Source organism: Delphinus delphis, chromosome 4, assembly GCF_949987515.2.
Source record: "Delphinus delphis chromosome 4, mDelDel1.2, whole genome shotgun sequence".
NCBI lineage: Eukaryota > Metazoa > Chordata > Mammalia > Artiodactyla > Delphinidae > Delphinus > Delphinus delphis.
Window position 1 is genome coordinate 98,381,615 of NC_082686.1, and position 21,795 is coordinate 98,403,409.

The following is a 21,795-nucleotide window of genomic DNA, read 5'->3' on the forward strand; positions in this document are numbered from 1 at the left end:
TGGCTCCATTACACTTCTTACTGTTTCTCATGCTTGGAATAGCCTCCAAGTTCTGTCTTCTCATCACTCTTAATTATCTGGGGTAGGATGCTGAAATAGAGGAAGGCCTTATGATGTGTCTGTCATAGAAGGCCCAGGATTCAAACCTCATTATATAAGCTTGGGAATGGTACTTAACTGATTAGAATCTCAAGTTCATCACTGGTAGAGAGAGGGTGATAACATAATTTTACAGAGTTTCTTTCAAGATCAAATGCGGTAGTGGGTGTAAAGGGCTCGGCACTCAATAAATACATGTTCCTATCTTCAACCCCTGATGGATCCTCCTCACATTTTATCCCCATTCCCCACTCCAATGAATGGATTTGTGGTTTTACTCTCTGTGCCCCCAGATCACCCAGGAGTGATACCTCTAAACTTGTAGGATTGTTGGGCATTGATTTACTTCTTGTCTGTTTCTCCCTCTAGCCCAGTAGTACCTGACCCGGTTGCATACTTAAATAACCTGCAGAGCTCTTTAAAAATTCCACTGCCTGATCCAATCAAGTCTGAGTCTCTGGTCTGGTACACAACTGTGATTTTTAAAGTGATTCTAGTGTACAAGCCTAGACTATAGACCCCTTGAGAGCAGGGAGGCATCAGTGAAGCCCCACTGCCCCCATGGAGCTGGCACCCAGTGGACGTTCAGTGAATGCCTGTATAGTGAATGAATGAGTGAATGAATGAGTGAATACGTGTATGACAGCCAGTTATCCAGGCCTTCCGAACATATATTTGATAAACTTTAACCCATTTAATTATGAAAATGTGACATTTTAACATATTCTTAATACATTTATATTTATACATTGGTAATCAATACCTAAGTGGGTAAAGATGCACTTTAAATTTTCTTAAAATCTAGATATTGCTTCAGGCAACTTTCTATCTACACATTTTTATGTTCAGTGTTTTTTTTGTTTTTTCTTTCATGCCTTTGCGTCTGAAAGTCATATGGGCAAGGTAGTTTTAACCTATAAATCTCTTAAAGGATGCCTAAATACCTAGAGCTGAAATTAGCAGTCTACTTGACACTATTGAATTTCTTACTATGGAACTATTATATATAATCCTATCCCTTCTTGCATTTGTTTGGTTGCCTTCCTCTTGGAGTGTATATGCAGATTTATATTTAACCTTCCTGTGTTCTTTGTTTTTAGTGACCCATCAAAAATTGTGTTAGTTGTAAAAATATACACAGTACCTTGAGGAAAAAAAGGGACTAATGGCATTAGAAGCGGTAACTCTAACAACTTGCTGAAATGAACTTTTCCCCATAATGGCTGGTAGTGCTTTATTTTCCGAATGCTAAATGCAAGGTAATATATAATAAAAGGTTTCTTTTCATATAGTAAATAGTGTCGGAACATCATGACTGATAAAATCAAGTTTCTCATCGAAATGTGAAAGATTTATAAGTTTATTTCAGTAGGATTCGATTTCAGGATGGCCTCTAGACACTAAGCTGGGTAAGGAAAGAAGATTCCTATCTTCTCTGATAAAGAGAATCATGACTTCATTACCTCAGTTCTGGCCTAGAAATTGAAATGTTATCAGCTTAATAAAAAGAAAGCAAATACATTACGAGATTGTCACTGTTGGGGGAATCTCACTGGTGGAAATGCACAGGCTGGATATTTTATTTAAATAAAAATGGTGGATTCTGGAACTATATTTAATTTCTCTACAGTGTTATTTTCTTGTAGGTAATCAGTTCTGATGCGGGGTCGACGGTTTCCTTCTGGATGATAGACACTGGGCAGAAAATCAAACAGTTTACTGGTTGCCATGGCAACGCAGAAATCAGCACAATGGCCCTCGATGCAAATGAGACACGGCTTTTGACTGGCAGCACAGATGGGACTGTAAAGGTGCGAACACAGTGACGCTTTTCTATCCAGATATGAGGGGGCTAAAATATTGTGTGAGGAGACACAGCTTTGGCTATATTTGTGTTGGTATTTTTGGCCTTTCAAGAAGAGAGATGAGAAGATAAGAAGAGCTAAATAACCCAAACCATCTAATAACAAAGCTGTTAGGAAAATAAACCTCTGAGGAAAAATGAATAAATGGTTTTTCTGAATAAATTATTTAGAATCAAAACACAACTTGGCTTACTTATTTCAGAAAGTCATAGAGGACCACTCTGGGGAATAAGAAGCCTGAATAATTTTCATGTGCTTCAGCTAATGTCTCTAGTTTTCATTTTTCTTTCTGTTTTTTTTTTGGTATACAAAATGAGAAATCAGGACAAGTAAGTAAACTTTAAAAATTGCATAGATGCAAATTTTTTGGAAAATGAATATTTAGAAGTTACCCATTTTGTAATCTGCATTTTTATGTGAAGGTAATAAGACAGTAAAGAAGGAAAGTAGGAAGAACAATCATAATTTTATTTATTATCCATCCTAAACTAACACTATTTCATCCTCTCAGCTTTTAAATTTTGTAACTATTATTAATTTCTTCTGGGAGGAAAGTGGTATTTTACTTTGCAAAGGTGATCAAAATTTCAGGCAAAACTAGATACTTACAATCTGAAATCATCCTTACCAGTGAATCTTCTCTGTTCTTCTCAGCTTCAAGAGAGATGACAGTGTTGGATGAGAGATGGCTTGTGACAGTCTGAGGCAACAGAAGGCAGTTTCTTGAATAAGCTTTGAATGGTTCTCAAATTTCTGTCCTAACTGGGGTCAGAAGGCTGTTAATTAGATGTACCTTCTGTGTTAGGTTGTAAGATGCATTCAGGTAGGCTGCATGGGAGGGTAGTGGAAAGCTACCTAGATATGTAGGTAGAACATTATGGAAGTTGGGGGCAAGTATTCCGGGAGATTCCAGGCTGCAAAGGTCAGTGTGAAGCATGTTGCAGTGAGAATCTCTAGAAATCAGCAGAACGTGGCCTCTGGGAAGGGTAATGGCATGAGGTATGGACTGGGAGAATGTGTTTAAGTAAAGTAATCTAGTTCATGGGAGAACTGGTAAAATGTGGGAAGGTAATGGGATAATCCCAATCCTAATAAGTCAAGGTAGAATAAAACAAGAATAACTGGAACTGGAGTACTAGACAGTGGCTTAGGCAAAAGGAACAAGTGAGAATCCCACTTACCAGTCCTTGGATACAAGGCTGAAGTGAAAAATGAAGGGAATGGATTAGATTATTTTTATCCCTATCTTGGGAATAACTGGTCATAGAGTCTAGCGTAGGGCAGACTTGTAGATGGTTACAAAAATGGTCCCAGCTAAGGGTCACAGCTTGATAGGATCTGGAGACAGTCAGGTCTTTACAATACTTTTTTGTGGGTATTATTTTAGGTGGACTTGGTAAGAGCCATATTTAGAGGAGAAAAAAGTGATGTGGGTGAAGAGCATGTATACCCCTCAGTGTCTCAGCTCAAGCCTTGACATGTTAGAAGTTAATGTGAATTTAGTATTACAGTCACAGCTTTTGAAGGTACATTTATCTTTATCACAACAGCACAACAGAATTCTGAACTTTGACAATTTCAATGTAGGTATGTCGGATGCATAAATCAAGGTTGAGCTGCGCTGGCCATATTCTATGAAGAAACAAGAATGAATGATATTTTCCAATCTCATTTATAATTTAGAATCTAAAACCCAGTACCTATGCAATCAAAGATTTAAAAGTATTGCCCTATTTATCACAGTTTTGAAGTGTCTGTTTTTAAATTAATTCTTTTGAATAATGTATGCACGCAATAAGATTTTAAACATAAAAGGGATATACAGTGAAGAGAAAGTCTCTTTCTTACCCCTGTTCCCAGCTCCTCCCTTGTGGCTACCAGTGGTACTAGTTTCTTGCACATCTTTCTAGACCATGAACACCATTTTTTTCTCAGTGGCAGAGTCCACTGTCCATGCTGCTCTGCATTTTCCTGTATTGGACATTGATTCATATGAATGCAAACAACAGCAATAATGATGTTAGTTAAATTTTATCACATGGTTACTATGAGCCAGGCACTGTGCTAAGCACTTTACACACACACACCTCTACATGGTTGGTACTATTATTATACCAGAGGAGGAAACTGAAGCCCAAGGAGATAAAGCAACTTGCTTTAAGTTTCCATAGCTGGTCGACTCTGGGCAAAGCTTGGACACTTGGAGGTGACTCATTCTTTTTAATAGTTACATTATATGCTACTGTAGATATTCCATATTCTGATGTTCAGTCTCTTGTTAGTGAGCAATTAAGTTGATTTAAATCTTTAGCTTTTGTAAACAAAGCATCCAGAATATCCTTCAAAATATGTCATTTCATACATATGAGTGTCTCTGTGTGATGATTTTCTAGAAGTTGAATTTTTGAGGCAAAGTGTATATGTGTTTTAATCTTGATAGAAGGTGCCAACTTGCTCTTTGATGATGAACAATAATATTTCATAGCAGGGCTTAGTTTTAACTGCTGGTGACCTAATGACCTTCTCTCTTAAAGTATACCCATCAGGTCTACGTCCTCAGCCACTGCCTGAGGAGGTAAACTGGAATTGCTTGTGCTTCTGTGGGCTTGGGTCTGGCACGCACTGTCAACAGGAGGTTTTATTGGCAGAAGATAGGAAACCTAGGACATGATGACTGTATTTCAGGCTCCGTATTAGATGTTTAAAATTCCAAGCATGCCTGAAGAGTAAAGGCCCTGTGTCATAAATGAGGAAACTAAAATTTAGAAAGACACTTTGAGAAAGAACCAGGATTTTGACAGACTCCAAAATGTGGCTTTTCATGATTTTGTATTGTCTCCCCCTAAAAAATATACACTTATTTATAGCCTTTGAATCAACAATATTAGAATAGACTGGTAAGGTTACAAAATGAGTAATAGATATAATAGCTAAATTCAAATGGTGAGAGGATTTTCTTTAATTATTATGTATCTCAAGTGAATCAACCCTAGTCCAGGATGTAAACAAAACCGTGTAAAATAATCCTATTACCCTCTGTTAATGTACTCATTGAAGAAGACGTTCTCTTTTCTTGTCTCAAAGCTGATTTTACTATTTCTCTTGAAGGTCTGGGACCTCAATGGCTATCGTCACCACACACTAAATGTTGGGCAAGAGGGAGCTGTGGATATTTCACACATCCTGGTTCTTAAGAAGAAAATCCTGGTTACAGGCTGGGACAGGTATGATGTGCTTCATGCAAAACTGTAGGAAGGTAAAAGGAGAAAGTTTTATTTAAATCAAAATCTAAAGGAAAAAAGAACATAGAAATCCTGACTGATTCTGCGTCTTTAACTCGCTGGTGACCTAGGTGAGTGAAATTCTATTTGGAATTGACTGAATGCTCGTGAATAAAATATTCTATGATCACGTAGTTTGAGTGGCTTTGAGAAGTGTTTCATTGCTTTCTCCTGGCTTTGGGAATCTTCTCCTTTAACCATTCCAGATAGAAACATAATACCGCTTCCTGGGGATTAAATCCAAAAGTTTCCCAAATTTTATAGTCAATAAATTCTTAATGTATAAATTGCATTCCTTCAACTGTAAAAGGAACTCATTCCTTCTTCTCTTGTTACTTAGTTTAAATGACAGCACAAGAGGGGAACAGCCTGCTGAAATCTATGTTAGCACCTCCTTCATATCAGTGCAGAGAAGGGCCTTTCACAGCCCACTTACTGTTCTCAAGGAGCAATTTTTCCATTCATTATAAGGAAAATTACTTTTCTTTCCTCTTTTCCTGAGAGAACTAAGGGATCATAAATGGCCTTTTCTATGGCATTGTATAAGCACTAGGAAAATTAAAGTGTGATGTGTTTTGAAAATATGTTGTCCATAAATTCGACAGTTCACAAAATATTGCTCTAATAGGTAATTTACACAAGATTATTCACTATAGAAATATGATCTTAATGGTTTGAAGTAGGACTAAATCAGATTTTATACCTAGAAAACCAGCAGTATTTATTTGGGGATTTTTATCAGTCATAGGGAAGGCTTTTGCCTAATGTAAATGTAAACACAAGACTAGAAAATATAGTGACCCACACACACAGCTTAGTTTTCAGGGGTGGTTTGACTATAAGTAAAGAAAGTATAGTTCATTCATTATAGTACTTAATAGGATGTATATTCTATGTGCTATTAAGAACTAATTTAATCATCCCCACCTTTGAAAGACACAGCTTCTTCACATCCCTGGGAGCAATCATGATCCGTCAATGACTCATAACCACTCCAGCAGACTACGGCCTAATGATCTCTATAATTAGCCTATGGCAATGACTAAGTGAAGTTCTCGAATATCATGGCAGGGGAGATGTGTAATATACAGCTGAGCCACTTTAAATTTTGAACGTAACAGAAAAGAACTTTAAAACTTAATCAATGTTAGTCAAAACTATGGAGACACACCATTTTCTTAGTTAATTTTTTATACATCCATGGCTAGAAATAGCATCAAATGTGAGTTTTTTTAATTGGTTACAGGGGGACATTTTTAAAGATTAGATATACAGAGTCATTCAAAAGTGGTTTAAAAGAACACCCAATGATTTGATCTGTATTGGTGTGTTTTGCTGAAAGCCTTACTTTCGGTTTCAAGGTTAGTAGGATTCGCTGGCAAAATAACCGCTCTACACTCAAACAAGAATTTAGAGAGAGTTTATTGAATTAACAGAGATTACAGTATACTAATTAAGAAAAGAATAGTATAACTAACTAAGAAAGAATGGTAAAGACAGGTTTACACATCACCGAATTGGGGAAGCAGCTACATCCAGATCCAAGCAGCGCTGGGAAGTCCCTTGAACAGCAATCTGGAGTCCCGTTTGGGAAGGTCCCAGGCGGTGCGTCCACTCCATTGCTGAGACTTCAGTTTGCCACTCAAAGGACCCCAGCTTTTAGCACCAGGCCACAGGCTGATAACGATCAGCCTACGTGGAAGTTTGCAGCTCTGGTTGTTGTCATAAATGCCTTGGTCTTAACTCTTAAGTCTGAGAATGTCCTTGAGCCCCGGGGGCTGGCCAGACCCTCAAGGTGCAAGAAGTCCCATGACTTACCCCCTGTTTTATCTAATGGTTTACAATGTGTGCTGGTGCCACCCCTGCTGGCCTGGGTGTAGCTCAGCAGTTTGGCATGCAGCCAGCTTTAGCGTCATTGTCTGGTCAGAGAGAGACCTAGTGCCACCTCTGAAGCCTGAACAAGACTACTTTACTAGCTTCCCCAACATGGTGGGTGGTCACTTTCTATAATCTTGGGGAGGAATTTTTGGGAGGATTGAAATGAGTGGAGGAAAACTTACCACTCCTCTCATTTTCCTCCATCTTTTCCATCTTCCACAAGGTTGTCAGGACTTGGATCCCTGTGGTTGGAATTGCAAGTTGAATGAATGCATTCTCAATTATACTGTTTTACTTTCATGTTGATGAATTTAAAAATTATATTTCCTAAGTAGAAGGTCTTACGTTAGGATGGATTTTGCAGGATCTTTGCAGGGTCTTTTTTTAACCAAGAGGCATTTAGCAAAAGAGGCAAGAGAACAGGTCGGTTTTTTGGTTCTGGCTTGGGGAGGATGGTCCATTAAGCCAACTCCGTAATAGTTTAGTGATTTGAGAAGAAATAACTGGGAGATTGACCGTCAGCTTATTAAGCTTTCTTTAAAACCCAGAGGAGGCTGTTAAGTTATACTGTAACTTTAACTTTAGGCTCTATTTAAATAAAGAAATTGATCTGATAATTCTGCCCAAGATGGAATAGAAATTACATTTATTGAGTTAGGTGCATAAATGTGCCATCCAATTGATTTTATTCATAGTGCTTTGTAGCATTACCCACTTTACGTACACTATCTAACTTAATCCTTAGCTTCCTCTCGGAAGGTAGGCAATATTTTATAGATATCTCAAATCTCTATCTTCAGCTCTTCTCTCTCCAAGCTCACTTATCCGTTTGCTTCCTGGATGCGTCTGACTGCAATCCCCAATTCTACATATTCTAAAGTGAATGTATTATTCATTCCCTTTCCCCAAATCTGCTTCTTCTCTTAGATTCGGAACTTCAGTTAATTGCTAGACACCCTGTTCATCCACCTTGGTTTTCCCTTCTCACTCAACTTCACAACCAAGTAGTCTCTAAGCCTTATCTATTTTATATTCTAAATATTTTTTCAAATCTGTTCCTATTACTACTAAACTGTATAATTCAGAGCATCATTTCTACATACATGAATGTCACAGCCTTCTTATTTGTCCTTTCCTCTAGTAATGCTTCCCTTTTACCTCTTAAGTAGACTTGCTCATTTTAATGAATTCTACAGTGATTTCTTTCTACAATGCGATCTGTCTATGTCACGTCCCTGTTTAAAGCTTTTTAAAGTGTCTACAAGAAAACCCACGAAACGCCCTCTGGCCTGGACTTTTCTGAGCTTCATACTCACCCATTCTTGTGTACATTCCAAACTTAAATAACAACCTGCTGTCAGACTCTTTCCATACAAACCGTACTGTTTCTCAACCCCATGCTTTTATTCTCTCCCCTTACCTAGAACTCTCTCCAATATTCTTCATGTGGCTAATGTTTATTCCTATTTCAAGTCTCATTCATGTATATTCTCCATCAGAACCTTTCTCTTTACGCCCAGGGTGGAAATATGCCCCCTTTTGTCTCTGTGTTATTTAGTTTCCTGTACTTTATTTAACCTAAGAATATATATACTGAGCATTTAATAAGCATATATATATATATACACATATGCTATATATATATAGTTTCTGGGGCTCATTAGATGCTCAATGATATTTGTTGAATGGCTTAATTAATGTTTATTGAATAGACAGGGAATCTGAGGATTAGAGAGATTGATTACCCAGTAATTACACTCTGAATTAGAGGAAAGCAGACTAGCTATTCAAATCTATTCTCTCATTACAGTAAGCCAGAAAGCTAAGTATTACCAATTCTCTTTCACAAAGAGGGAGGCAAGGCTTGAAGAGGTTGGGTAGCCTGGCCAAGGCTAGCAGGCAGCCGAGTTAGAATTCTATGCCAAGGTCCATGCTCTTTCCACCATTCCTGAGTTACAGACGGAGTCATTAAATCTTGGGAGATCAATTATATACTTTTAAATAAATAATATGAATGAGTAGGTTGGTCATGTCAAAGCTAATGAATCAGTTTTGTGCACTTGAAGAAACACATAAAAACCCACACATTTATCAACTTAACAATACCTTAGAATTTTAGCTTACCATGATTTTTCCCCTTTCCTTTCCACAAATATCTTTAAACTGCACCTAGATGGAAAACATGGAGTTAGGAACAATGATGGACTGAAAGTGAAGAAGCAGGATTCCTTCCTTCAAGGGCATCACATTCTAGAAATAATTCTGAAAATATGATTGATAGTAGCGTCCTTTAAAAAGTAAATGGTCAGTAAATAGCTGTTGATATAATTTTATTTCTAAAAGTATTTTTAAGGGAAATGAGATTAGGGATTTGAAGTTCCTCAACAATAAAACTTATGTATCACAAGATATTAAATTCTTAATAATTGCCTTGCTAGGGAACTATACATAATCTTATATATGACTCAGTCAGTTTCTATTATTAGGATAAAAATCAGAATGAAAATTTCCAAAGTTGTGACTTATTCTGAATAATATTGTTGGAGGCTAGGACGGGGCGAGTATGTTTGAAATTCACAAGTAACCCTCAAAACTAATTTTGTGACAATTTCAGTATCCAAAATTGGACTCTGCAAATTTTAGGAAAAAGAATAAAAATGAACTGATTTATTTTGACCTCATTCTCTATCTTTGAGATAATCCTTTTGGCCTAAAAAGCAATGGATTGAACACAGATACGTTCTTGTGATCATTGGACTAACAAAACATGAACAATTAATCTCCAAGGGAACAAATAGTTGACTGTGTTCTTTTGTTCTCACCATGACAATTTCTACATGATAAGTTTTGGTAAAAGTTATTTTCCTATCTCATTCATCCTAAAAGAGATTGTTTTTTAAAACATTAAAAAAAATTTTGTCCTGGACAGGTAAACTAATTTTGCTTTCACAGAGTTGGTCATCATATCTAAATTCTGAATTAGAGATAAGGTTGGCATCACAAGAAGACACAAAGACTCGGTAGCAGTACTCCCAGGATTTCAAATGTGAGGTGTGGAATGGAGTTAGTAAACTCCTTCAATGTCAGAAAGAACAAATCTCTCAGACTCCTCAAATGGCCTAAAAATGGGCTCATTCTGCACTTCAGTTTTACTTTTGGCAAAAGTACAAACTTAAAAAAAATATTTATCTTGGAAATGTACAAAGTAAGAAATACAGTGTGGATTCTGAAGGTATTTTAAGGATAACTCATTTCAAATGAAAGTTTCAGGTTAGGTTTCAAGGGAAAGGTGGCAGCTAATTAGTTTCTCACCATTTTGACACACAAGGTCAAATATCAGAAGGGCTTTTTATACCATCTTATGAAAGGGATTTTGTGCCTTTGGGTGGTACTCCCTAAATATACCTAGTTAATATGGATAGCTTGGCAAAGAAGACATCTGACATTGTATTTTGTCTGAGAGATAATAGAAGAGATATGGACTGATCACTTCTCTCTCACTCCCACCCTCACATTCTCCATTCCCAAAAGGTAACCTCTTCAACCAAACTTACCAACAGGTAGAGAGAAAATTAAAAATATATGCATATAAAGCTATTATGAGATTAATGACAATTTCAGAACTGCAAATTACCTTATTTATATTATCTTTTCTTGCTAAGCCTTATATTAATACTAAGGTAACATTAAATTATTGATTTAAAAATAAAATAATTCATATATTGATTCAGCAAGTTTTTATGAAATGCCTATTATTTTCTAGGTACTATTCTAGGCACTACTGATGCTGAGGGGAAGAAACAAAGTCTTTGCTCTCCTAGAGCCTACTTATGGTAGGAGAGACAGAAAAGAAACAGACAAATAGATAAAGACCCCAATATCACATAATGATAATGTAATAAAGAAAAATGATATAGATGAAGAATGAGAAACTCAAGGAAGAGTCTTTAGCTTGGGTGGTCAGGGAAGGCTTACCCAAGGAGGTAACATCTGAGCAGAGAATTTTTCCTTCCTTCATTTGACAAATATTTATTGAATACTTAATATGTGTAGGTCACTATGATTGCCACTGAGGGTTGTAAAATAAGACATGATCCCTGGTTTCTGAGAGCTTACAATCTAGCAGAGGAGCAGAGACTATATAATATTAATTAAATGTTGTAAGTAAACTGCAAATGATGTAAGAGGTCAGAAGAGGGAAATATTTCTTTCAGCACTAGTTATTAAGAAAGACTACAGAACAAGATAGACTTAACAAATGGGTGTGTAGACAGGTAGATGTGGGTCTGTGTGTGAAAGGAAATCTATGGAGGAATCGAAGAACCCATCATGAATAAAAACAAAGCAGCTAGGGGACTTCCCTGGTGGTCCAGTGGTAAAGCATCCGTCTTACAATGCAGGGGACGCGGGTTATCCCTGATCAGGGAACTAAGATCCCACATGCTGCGGGTCAACCAAGCCTGCACGCCACAACTACTGAGCTCACGCACCTCAACTAGAGAGCCCGCCGTGCCACAAACTACAGAGCCCACAAGCTCTGGAACCCGCATGCCACAACTACAGAGCCCACGTGCCCTGGAGCCTGTGCACCACAACTAGAGAAAACCCACACACCACAGCTAGAGAGAAGTCCGCGCACCACAGCGAAGAGCTGGTGCGCCACAGCGAAAGATCCCCATGCCTCAACGAAGATCCTGCGTGCCACAACTAAGACCTGACGCAGACAAAAATAAATAAAATAAATAAATAAATAATAAATAAATTAAAAAAAAAAGGCAGCTAGAAATGCAAAGCATACTTAGAGAGCAGTAAGAGTATTGCTTGGCTTGAACCTGAGATGTGCTTCAGAAACAGCCTCTGAATATTCCTAACAGCTCAAAACAGCTCCTACAAGCAAGAAAGTTATTTGAAAACTTGCATTCTATCTATAAAATCCAGGTGAATTTTACATTCTATTTCATGAATTCATGTATCTTTATTTTTTTTTATTTTTAAATTTTTTTAACATCTTTATTGGAGTATAATTGCTTTACAATGGTGTATTAGTTTCTGCTTTATAACAAAGTGAATCAGTTATACATATACATATGTTCCCGTATCTCTTCCCTCTTGCGTCTCCCTCCCTCCCACCCTCCCTATCCCACCCCTCCAGGCGGTCACAAAGCACCGAGCTGATATCCCTGTGCCATGCAGCTGCTTCCCACTAGCTATCTACCTTACGTTTGTTAGTGTATATATGTCCATGACTCTCTCTCGCCCTGTCACAGCTCACCCTTCCCCCTCCCCATATCCTCAAGTCCGTTCTCCAGTAGGTCTGTGTCTTTATTCCTGTCTTACCCCTAGGTTCTTCATGACATTTTTTTTCTTAAATTCCATATATATATGTGTTGGCATACGGTATTTGTCTCTCTCTTTCTGACTTACTTCACTCTGTATGACAGACTCTAGGTCTATCCACCTCATTACAAATAGCTCAATTTCGTTTCTTTTTATGGCTGAGTAATATTCCATTGTATATATGTGCCACATCTTCTTTATCCATTCATCCGATGATGGGCACTTAGGTTGTTTCCATCTCCGGGCTATTGTAAATAGAGCTGCAATGAACATTTTGGTACATGACTCTTTTTGAATTTTGATTTTCTCAGGGTATATGCCCAGTAGTGGGATGTAGCTTTATTTTTAATATAAAAATATTTTCCCTAAAACCCTTTGAGTAAAATGAACACTTAGGAAGGCATGCCATATTTACCCTGTGGCTTCTAGTAGCCCTCTCAAATAGCTGGACATTCACATTTTACTTTGAAAACCAAGGATAGAAGGATAAAGGGAAAAACTCTAAAAAAGTTGATTGGATCCAAATATTATTAGATCTTGAATAACAGGCCCCCAGACATTTGAATTTTGTCATGTAGGAAATGGAAAAAACTAAGAAATGGTTTTTAACAGGGCCTTAGCCTTACCTTTTGATCATGCTGTTTCCCCACTCTGCCTAGAGCGACTTCCTCTTCCAAATCTTACCCATCCATTATGGTCCAGCTCAAAAATAACCCCTTCACTCAGCCTTCTGTGATTGCTACACCTGGATTTCCATGGCAGTTGGTCAGTACTTCCTTGGCACTTAGCACATTTCAGTTTGCATTTTAATCACTTTATATTTATGGCTCTGTCCCCTGCAGCACCATGAACAGGGACTTCCAAGGAGAAAAGAAATGCTTGTAGAATGAATGTATATTAAGAGCTCCTGAATGGAATGATTAATCTGGTTGCAGGATGAAGAATGTACCAGAGATGTGTAGCCTAGAAACAGTGAAATGGGTTAAGAGGCTATTAAAAATTTTCCATCATGAGCTAGTGAGTGCTGAGCTAGGAAGCTGTCATTGGTTATTTAAAATAAAAAGGAAGGAATGAATATGTAACATATCACAGAGGAAGAATCTGAGTATTTTATTTGACTAGAGAAGAGAAAGGCATGCAGGAAGTTGGAATTCTGGTCTATTAACCAATTTTGGGAATTTAGGGAGTCATCCTGTGGAGCGAAGATGAAACATTTGGATTTTTGATGTGTTGATGATGGAAACTATAATGGAACTGTCAGGTGTCAAGTGGGAGTGACTCAACACTGGAAAAAGTTCTAAATGTAGATAAATTTAAGAGCCATTTGTACAGAAGTGAGATTGGAAATTACGATGGTGTACAAAATCTCTGAACAAGCCCTTTTGAGCAGTGAGAGGAGAGTGGAGGAATGACAGTGAGTAATGTCCATATTAACAAGAGAAATAGAGAAAAGGGAGATGAAGTAGAGTACAAGGAATGAAAGGTTGGGGAGGCAGGAAGAGGAGCAGGGTGTTTGGAAACAGAAGAGTTCCAGGAACAAACTCACATCCATCAGAGGGTGAGGAGTTAGATACACTGGCAGGGCAGTTGGGAGACCTTTAGCGTGGGCGGAATAGAAAGCAAGATTTCAGAAAGGTGAAGAGACAACGTGGGTGGAGACACCAAGCCTGGGGTTACAAATGCTCCTTTGAAATGTGTGTGGCTCTAGAAGGAGGGAGAGGCTTACCAGAGGCTGGGAGCCAGAGTTGGAATCAAGAGGAAACACGGTGGCCCCATATTTTGATGCCCCCCCAATTTAACTTTAGGCTCCTCCCTTCTCTACCAGGCACAAGACATTTCATTCTCTGTCTTTTCTGGTCTGTCCTCAAATTCACCAGAAGTGCCCCAGAATACTGACCTTTTCAAAACTACTGTTTCTGTTGAAAACATATCTGTCCTCCATCCCATTTCTTTGAAGTGGCATTTTCAAGTGTTCCACAAATATAGTTCCTCAAGATGCTGTATGAAAAAGGACCCACAGACTCTACCCTTTTTTATTGTTACTGTCAAAACCCTTTTGGTGGTTCCATGTTGGAGAAATTTTGTTTTAGGGTCTTGGTTGTGGATAATTAATCTGATAGATGCATGCATGGTTGGTTTAATGATTATGAAAGGAAGATTAACCTTCTGATATTAAATATTTATAATTTGCCAGAGAATTCAGGAGAGAATCCAAAAGCAAGTTCAGTGTGGGGATTCAGCCTTATGGATGACAAGTAGGGATAAAATTTTGGGCAGCAGCATCTTTTAGACCTCTCAAATCACACCATCCAAGTGCATGATGGCTACTCAATATCTATATCACTTTTATATCCACAGCGAAGTGCTATATCCTTTTTTACTAGGGCTATTACTCTGTTTTACTCTAAGTAAAAACTTCAATCAGTTTTTCATCCAGCCTGAAGAATGGAAGGGAGGAGTACAACACCGTAATGATATCGTACGCACTGCATTTTTACCTCCACAAATTCTTGTTACAGGTTACTTGAACCTTCACGTGACCATCAGTTGTGAAAATTGTATTTTTTTGCCTCACTCACTTTGAAAAAGCCTTTTCTCAACTGCAAAATGAAAAGATTTCTTAAAGAAGCAGTCCTTGACCTTAGAGATACTCTTGGTCCTTATTTCTAGGGCTGGGTGATAATGGTTATGACCGTCAGCTCCTGAGCTTGGCTACCTGGCTTCAGATAACGGTTCCACCACTTGCCACTACCTCATATGGAGAAAGTTATTTAAACTCTAAATTATAAGTTTTTCTGATTAATAATAATATATCAGTATCTTGGTTTATAGTGAAGATTGCACAAGATAATCTGTGTAAGGATTTAACCCAGTGCTCACAATAAGCTCATCAGTAAATACAAGTTTTATTTTCATTGTCCTTTTTTGAGGAGCAGCATTAGGGCTGTTGGGTACAAATCACACTTCCGTGGTACTCAGATATTTTATAATGGGAACACATTAACCCTGTGGCACAGTTTAGTCTAAATAACATTGGTTAAAGACTGGTCTCATGAAACGTCTATAAATCCAAGCTCTTGAAAGGATCTACAGGCATACTTTGACATGATATATTAAAGAGGATCAGAAATTGCTGAATCATTTCCAGCCAAAGAAATAAATTTATAGAGACAGATTGCACCATGAAATTATCAAGTCTGTATTTTGACAGACTAATTTTGTTTTATAGAACCAGAAATGTCATCAATTAAGAGGAATGAAAAATTACAGGAAAAGAGCTTGGATATCTATGAAGTGTTACAATACAAGGTTTCCTGCTCTAACTACATTTACAGTTTCATTGTTTTCAGAACTTGCCTGATTATCTTCTGGGGGGCCAACTCTGCAGTTGAATTTGCTATGTAGCTGCTGGAAGTCTACTCCCATGGACAGGTAATCCGTGGAAACCCATCATCCTCGGGCAGTTTACAGAGTTCAGCATGTATTACTCTCTTCTCTCTCCAAATCCCAAGAAAGACACCATCAGTACAGCCCACTCAGCTCTTGTCTTCTGCTCTCCACTTGATGTTGGCGTTCTGCTCACTAGGGAGCTTTCCTCACTGGGCTGCTGAGAGCAGTGGTCTGGGCTTGCACTGCTCCTCCCGAGACAGGCTTGGTCAGACTTAGCCTCGCTATTTGGGCTTTTCTATGTTTTCTGTAATGAGCAGTAGGGAAGGACTTTGTGTAGGGAAACTTTTAATATTGGAGAAAGCAGCATTCAATAAAGGACATAAAAGAGAAGGAACTGAAAGAACACACACACATCAACTATACTTCAATTAAAAAAAAAGAACACACACACACACACACACGCACATGCACACACACACACACATACACACACGAAGACTGTAGGAAACAGAAACCAAGAAGGACTTAATTTGTTTGCCCCCAATAATAAACAAATATGACAAAAATTATTAACACTTTTTCAGTATTTGTAATATGCTAGGCACTAAGTGCTTTTCATTCTTCACAGCAGCCCTATGAAAAAAATAAAATTATTAACCAAGGTTTATAGGTGAGGAACTTGTGGCATCAAGTAAAGTTAAATAACTTGCCCAAGGTTACACAGCTAGTAGGTGGTAGAACCGGGACTCAGACTCAAGCTGTTTAGTTACAAAGCTTTTATTCTGAATGCTTTATTACTATAAAATGAAAAAGATATAACAATAATTTCTGTCACACTTACTGAACAGATATTTCATGAAGTTTCTAAGTTCTAAAGTTTAATAAAAACACTAGTAATTACTATTCGTTCATGTCTCCAAATACACAGTGAGAACTTACGAAGCGCCAGATTCCGTGTAAGTTATTTCGATAATGATTTCTTCTAATTGCTGTTGCTCATATTTTCTATCTAACTTTCAGGCAAGTTCTGTTCTCTGTCTTGGCTCATATAGGGAGCTATGATGGAGAAACTGTCCTGTGGAACAGTAGCACAGAAAATGCTCACTATATCCTTCACCCTGATTATCAGCGGCTGCTAAAATCCAAATCGGTGAGCCTAAGCTTGCAGCTTAAATAATGTGGCTGAGTTCAGCCACAGTAAGCCTGGTTGTTTGTTCATGGACCTGCTGCAGCTTGCTCCTAAATTATAGATGATTGGCTATCAACACAAGGGATTAGTGATGTCGTCTCGTCAACGTGACTAAAAAGAACTTTGAGATTTACTTGGCTTAGCAAATTCTCCGTGGCTGCCGTTCCTTCTCTTTATGCTATATCAGCGTTTCTGAATTACTGACAGCAGGGAGCAGGCCTCTCATTTTTATCTAGTTTATTTTTTGCCAATAAACCTCGCCAAATTGCCTTTGGCTGAACCTTGGGCGCTCCTTGGTAGGAAGATGGGAACTCGTGTTCACTTGATAGGCTGCTCAGGCTCAATCTAGAGCTTGTATTAAATATTATACCACCTGGAAATCTTAAATTATTTCTTGCTTTAGAAACCTGTGAGAAGCATGAGATGGGAGTAACTTGTGTCTGGTGGGAGTTTAGCATAGCAGATGAATATTTTATACTTAAGCAAAATGTCTTGACAATTGCTTTTCACATTTTATTTTAGTTTGTTTAGATACTAAAGGTTTTTCCTTAGACTAATTTATTTGGGTAATGAATATGTCATTCCTCAGGGCCCAGTGAGGTTCTGTTGTCTCAACTGGATAAACTCACAGAGGCTGAGTTAGACCTTATGAAAGGACTGGTCATCAGATACAGCTTTTGTGTGTGTGTGTGAAAAGCTAAGGGAGTAATTTTTTAGGAGGAAGATGACTAACTTAAGAGATTTAGAGTTTACTTGGCTGCAGGCACAAAACTCTGACCTGCTTTATGTCCAAAGAGCTAATCATGAGGGTTCATCTGAATTCTCCATGGAGAGGGTGGAATTCTGCGTCTTTGTCTGCAGTAGTCCTCAGGAGAGCACAGTCTTTTTCTGATAGTGAACCTAATTGTGGCTATGATTAAAAACAGACAGTCAGATAGGAGAGAAAAGCAGATAATGTCAAATGTATAAAAGACACAAGAGGCATTGCTATAGATTTCTTGCTTTGAAATTTTGAAGACACCTCTGTATAGGTTTTTCATAACTGTGTGCAGACTGTTTATAGATTCTGGGATGGATATCCCCAGTTTTTATTAGTGTGGCTTGGAGATGATATCATTAGATCATTGAAGCACCATTAGGAATATCCTTTCCAGGGTAACTCACTAAAATAATATTGCTTAAGAATGATCATTGAAATACATTACACAGTCGTATCTCATGTTCATTAAATTATTTGCAAGCTTAATACTAATGATTAATAAGTTGAAAATGCCATGATATTAAAATCACATTTGTCTTGAACATATCAGGATCTCTAAGGTGTTAGCAGGGACTATAAAATGAAGTCCCTATTAATTCACATCAAGGGAAAACACAGTAAGCTTGTACGGAGTATGAGAAATAAAAATGGAATCAAGCAATCCTTGTAGTTGGGGTTGAGGAAGTGAACAGCACAAGGCTCCATAGATGTTGACTGGAAACATTATGAGGTTTGCTGGAGTCTTTGGAGGCTGTGATGGGGGTGAGCCTATTGTTTTTCATAAGTGTTTTGTTTGAAAAGCATATGTCTCTTCATTAAGACACCTGGCTTCTCTCCATCTCAGATAGAGAGCCTCAAAAGCTTCCTGGTGCCGGGAGGAGCTGCTTCACCCACCCCATGGCTGACCAGGCCACTCTGGGAGCCTGTTCCTTTGAGACAGACACTGAGTGCAATAAAGCTGTTATGAGGCTTTGCTTCCTTGAAGCAAGAAAAAACATTGCAGCCACAGGTAAAATATATATTTATATTTTGACTGTAGACTGCTTTGATATATTGTGAAGTGTTGGAGCAGGGAACAATAAAGAAAGTTCAATCTAATCCGATCTAGGTCTTGTAGAGTTTGACTGCGTCTAGCGAACAGTCAGCACCAGGTCACAGGAAGCCACAGGCCATGGCAGACGAGGTTAGAATTCAGGAGGATGGGTCCAGGAACAGGAGCTAGACCAGACCCCACAAGCAATTTATACAGTGCTGCGTATGTCAGGATCAGAGTGAGAAAAACTCGGCAACGATCAGAATTGGTGTTGTAGCCATGGCGTAGAGATTTGGTAGGGTAGAGGGCACAGCAAGAAATATGCTCCAAATATACGAGCCAAAGCTTAGGTCTGCATGGGTAGAAGGGTTGAGTCTTGAGATGACCGCACTGGCACTTATTATCAAAGTGGGCTATGAGAAAATAGTGACAAACTTGGAGACTGGGGGCAATAGCAACATTTGAAATAGCTGTTGCTAACTGCTGATCCCAGGTCAAGAGAGCTGCCTGCTCTTTGTCTTAATATTTTTGGTGTGGGTAATGCTTTGGGTGTCTTTACCAACTATGAATCCTTTCCAGAATAAGTTGGAGTTCTGGTTAGAGCTTCTTCTAAGATGTACGCTAACGTATGATTTACCATAGTTATTTGATATTATAATAGATTGAATAACTCTTTGCTTAATTTCCCCTTTGTCTTCAATGGCTGTGTTAGTGTGGTGTTGATGCAGCCTACGTGCTCCCAGAGTAAAAATCTGCTCCTGAGAACAAGGCGTAGTTTTGACCTTTCACCTAAAAAGTAATTTTTAAATTTTAGAAATATTTTTCCTCAACAATAGGAATCTAGACATATATATGTCATATGATTGAAAAAAGAAATCTGAACCATGTTTTCCACATTCACTCTCGCATATTCAATTTGCAGATGGAAAATCTGCATGATTTTCTTATATAATTTTTCTGCATTAAAAGTCAATAAAGGTATACCCCTATAGAGTTTTAGAACCATTGTGAAATATTTAGAATAGACCTTGAAACAGATTCTAAAACTCTCTATTTTCCAGGACGCACTTATACTTACAAAATGAACTATTATCCTGAAATTGCTCTCAACACTAATTCTTCTTACTGTTATCAGTATTCCCAAATTGTTTCCACTGAAGCGGCTACATACCATTATTTCTACCTTAAACAGATATGATTGTTAATAGGCAGCACATTTGTGAAGCAAATTGGAAGTCTACAGATTTATCAAATAATAATAGGAACTTTGCCACAGAAGAATAATTTAGGTAAAGTGCTTCTACAAGCCTATAAAAATGGAAAATGAAAAGGTTAGTTCTAGGCCTATGAACCAAGAAAGTGTTCCATAAGGACTTACAATGAATTCTTGATGAAAGATTAAAAAACAAGCTCATAAGTAGAATTCAAAGCATACAGCTACATAGAGGAATCAATAGCTATGCTGCTATAACTACATACACGCATCCAGCTCTGTGCAAGAGGAATTTTACTTCTTTGGTATATGTGTCCCACGGGTAATTAAGAAAGATGTGTTTTACGTAATTGAAATATTATTATAATGTTGAAATTAGTATTTTGTAAGTTTATTTGAAGTAACAGATTACTTCTATCAAAATTTAAAAACCCAAATAATATCAAAACAATGAACGAAGGAGTGGTAACTAGATTTAATGGAACATCTTACATATCCTATCTCATTTAATATTCAACAAAAACCAGTGAATGTATCATAGGGTTTTTTCCAGTTTATATTTGAGAGAATCAGAGTGCTGGAAGTTGATTTGGGGGCTACTCACCTCTCCAACATCCATATGCTTTCTACAGGGCAAACCAGTGAGGAAGTTGTTTCTTGTGTTTGTAGTTTCCTAGTTAGGGGTTCTCTTACATATTAGGGGGTGCCAACCTGGTGTCTTGTGGAGGATCTGGGTATGTCAGATTCTGGGATACATTTAAGAAGCACCTTCTGGCTGAATTTTTGGCTCATAACGTTGTTGGTTCCATTATTGTGTCTACTGATAAGTCAAATTGATACCTCGCCGCAGGAGATCTTGAGGGGTGGTTGAAAATCTGGAATACAGAGGTACGTTGAAAAAATTCTAACACTATCTTTATAATTTTTGACTGCCTTTTGTTGCAGATAACTATGAATCAGGTCTTGTCTGTTTTCTAGATAAAGGAAGACACGATCAATCTGAGTATTTTAAAGAAAACATATGTATTGATCAGACTTCTTTTAAATAATTCATGGGGAAAAACAGATTTTTCTCAATATTGAAAATCCTCTGTTCATATATCGTCAAGTCAATCCCCCAATTTAGGAATGCAGTATTGTCAGTAATATACCATGCATTGTTTGAGAATAAACAGTTAAGATATGCCTTATTTGAAGTGAGACCGTAAACATAATTTAAATAGAGTCCTGGCCTTTCATCTAACATTATTGTCCTCCTGAGTTAGTTTGGGATTTCTGTGTCACTGATTACCTGCTCAATTTTCTAATAATACTATAAAATAGTAGTATTTTTTGTATTTTATGCGAGAAAAAGACTTTACGAAATAACTAAGGAAAACTATCAAAGGTATAAAATGAACAGTTTTACTAGCACATATTTCTTAATTAAAATAAAATTGCAGTACAGATTGTGTTTGGTGGACACAGTTTATATGGCACGCATACCTGGAACAGCCCTATTTCTTGCTTCAGCACCATCTAAAGGACTTATACTCCAGACAACACCCGCTTGAAGACACTCTTTTTTTTTTTTTGCACCTCATCTCACCAGAGCCCATGTGGCATGGCCATATAGCAATGTCAGCATCGCATTAACTTCTCCAACTGCCAGAAGCAGCTTTTCAACTCCTTTCATGTTCAGAATGCCAGCTTTGCCCCACGCTGTCTCATCACACCTGCCCACACACCGATTTGAGTTCCCACCCAGACA

General features: G+C 37.8%; 1 protein-coding gene across 1 annotated transcript in view; it reads left to right on the top strand.

The window, feature by feature from the left end:
- Positions 1–21,795, top strand: part of WDR49 (WD repeat domain 49) — a 133,788-nt gene that overhangs the window by 79,536 nt on the left and 32,457 nt on the right. Inside the window, 7 exon segments of the mRNA XM_060010159.1 lie at positions 1,746–1,910; positions 5,073–5,188; positions 8,860–8,871; positions 14,870–14,979; positions 16,903–17,010; positions 18,650–18,808; positions 20,746–20,933. Of these exon segments, the coding sequence (XP_059866142.1) occupies positions 1,746–1,910; positions 5,073–5,188; positions 8,860–8,871; positions 14,870–14,979; positions 16,903–17,010; positions 18,650–18,808; positions 20,746–20,933 (858 nt within the window).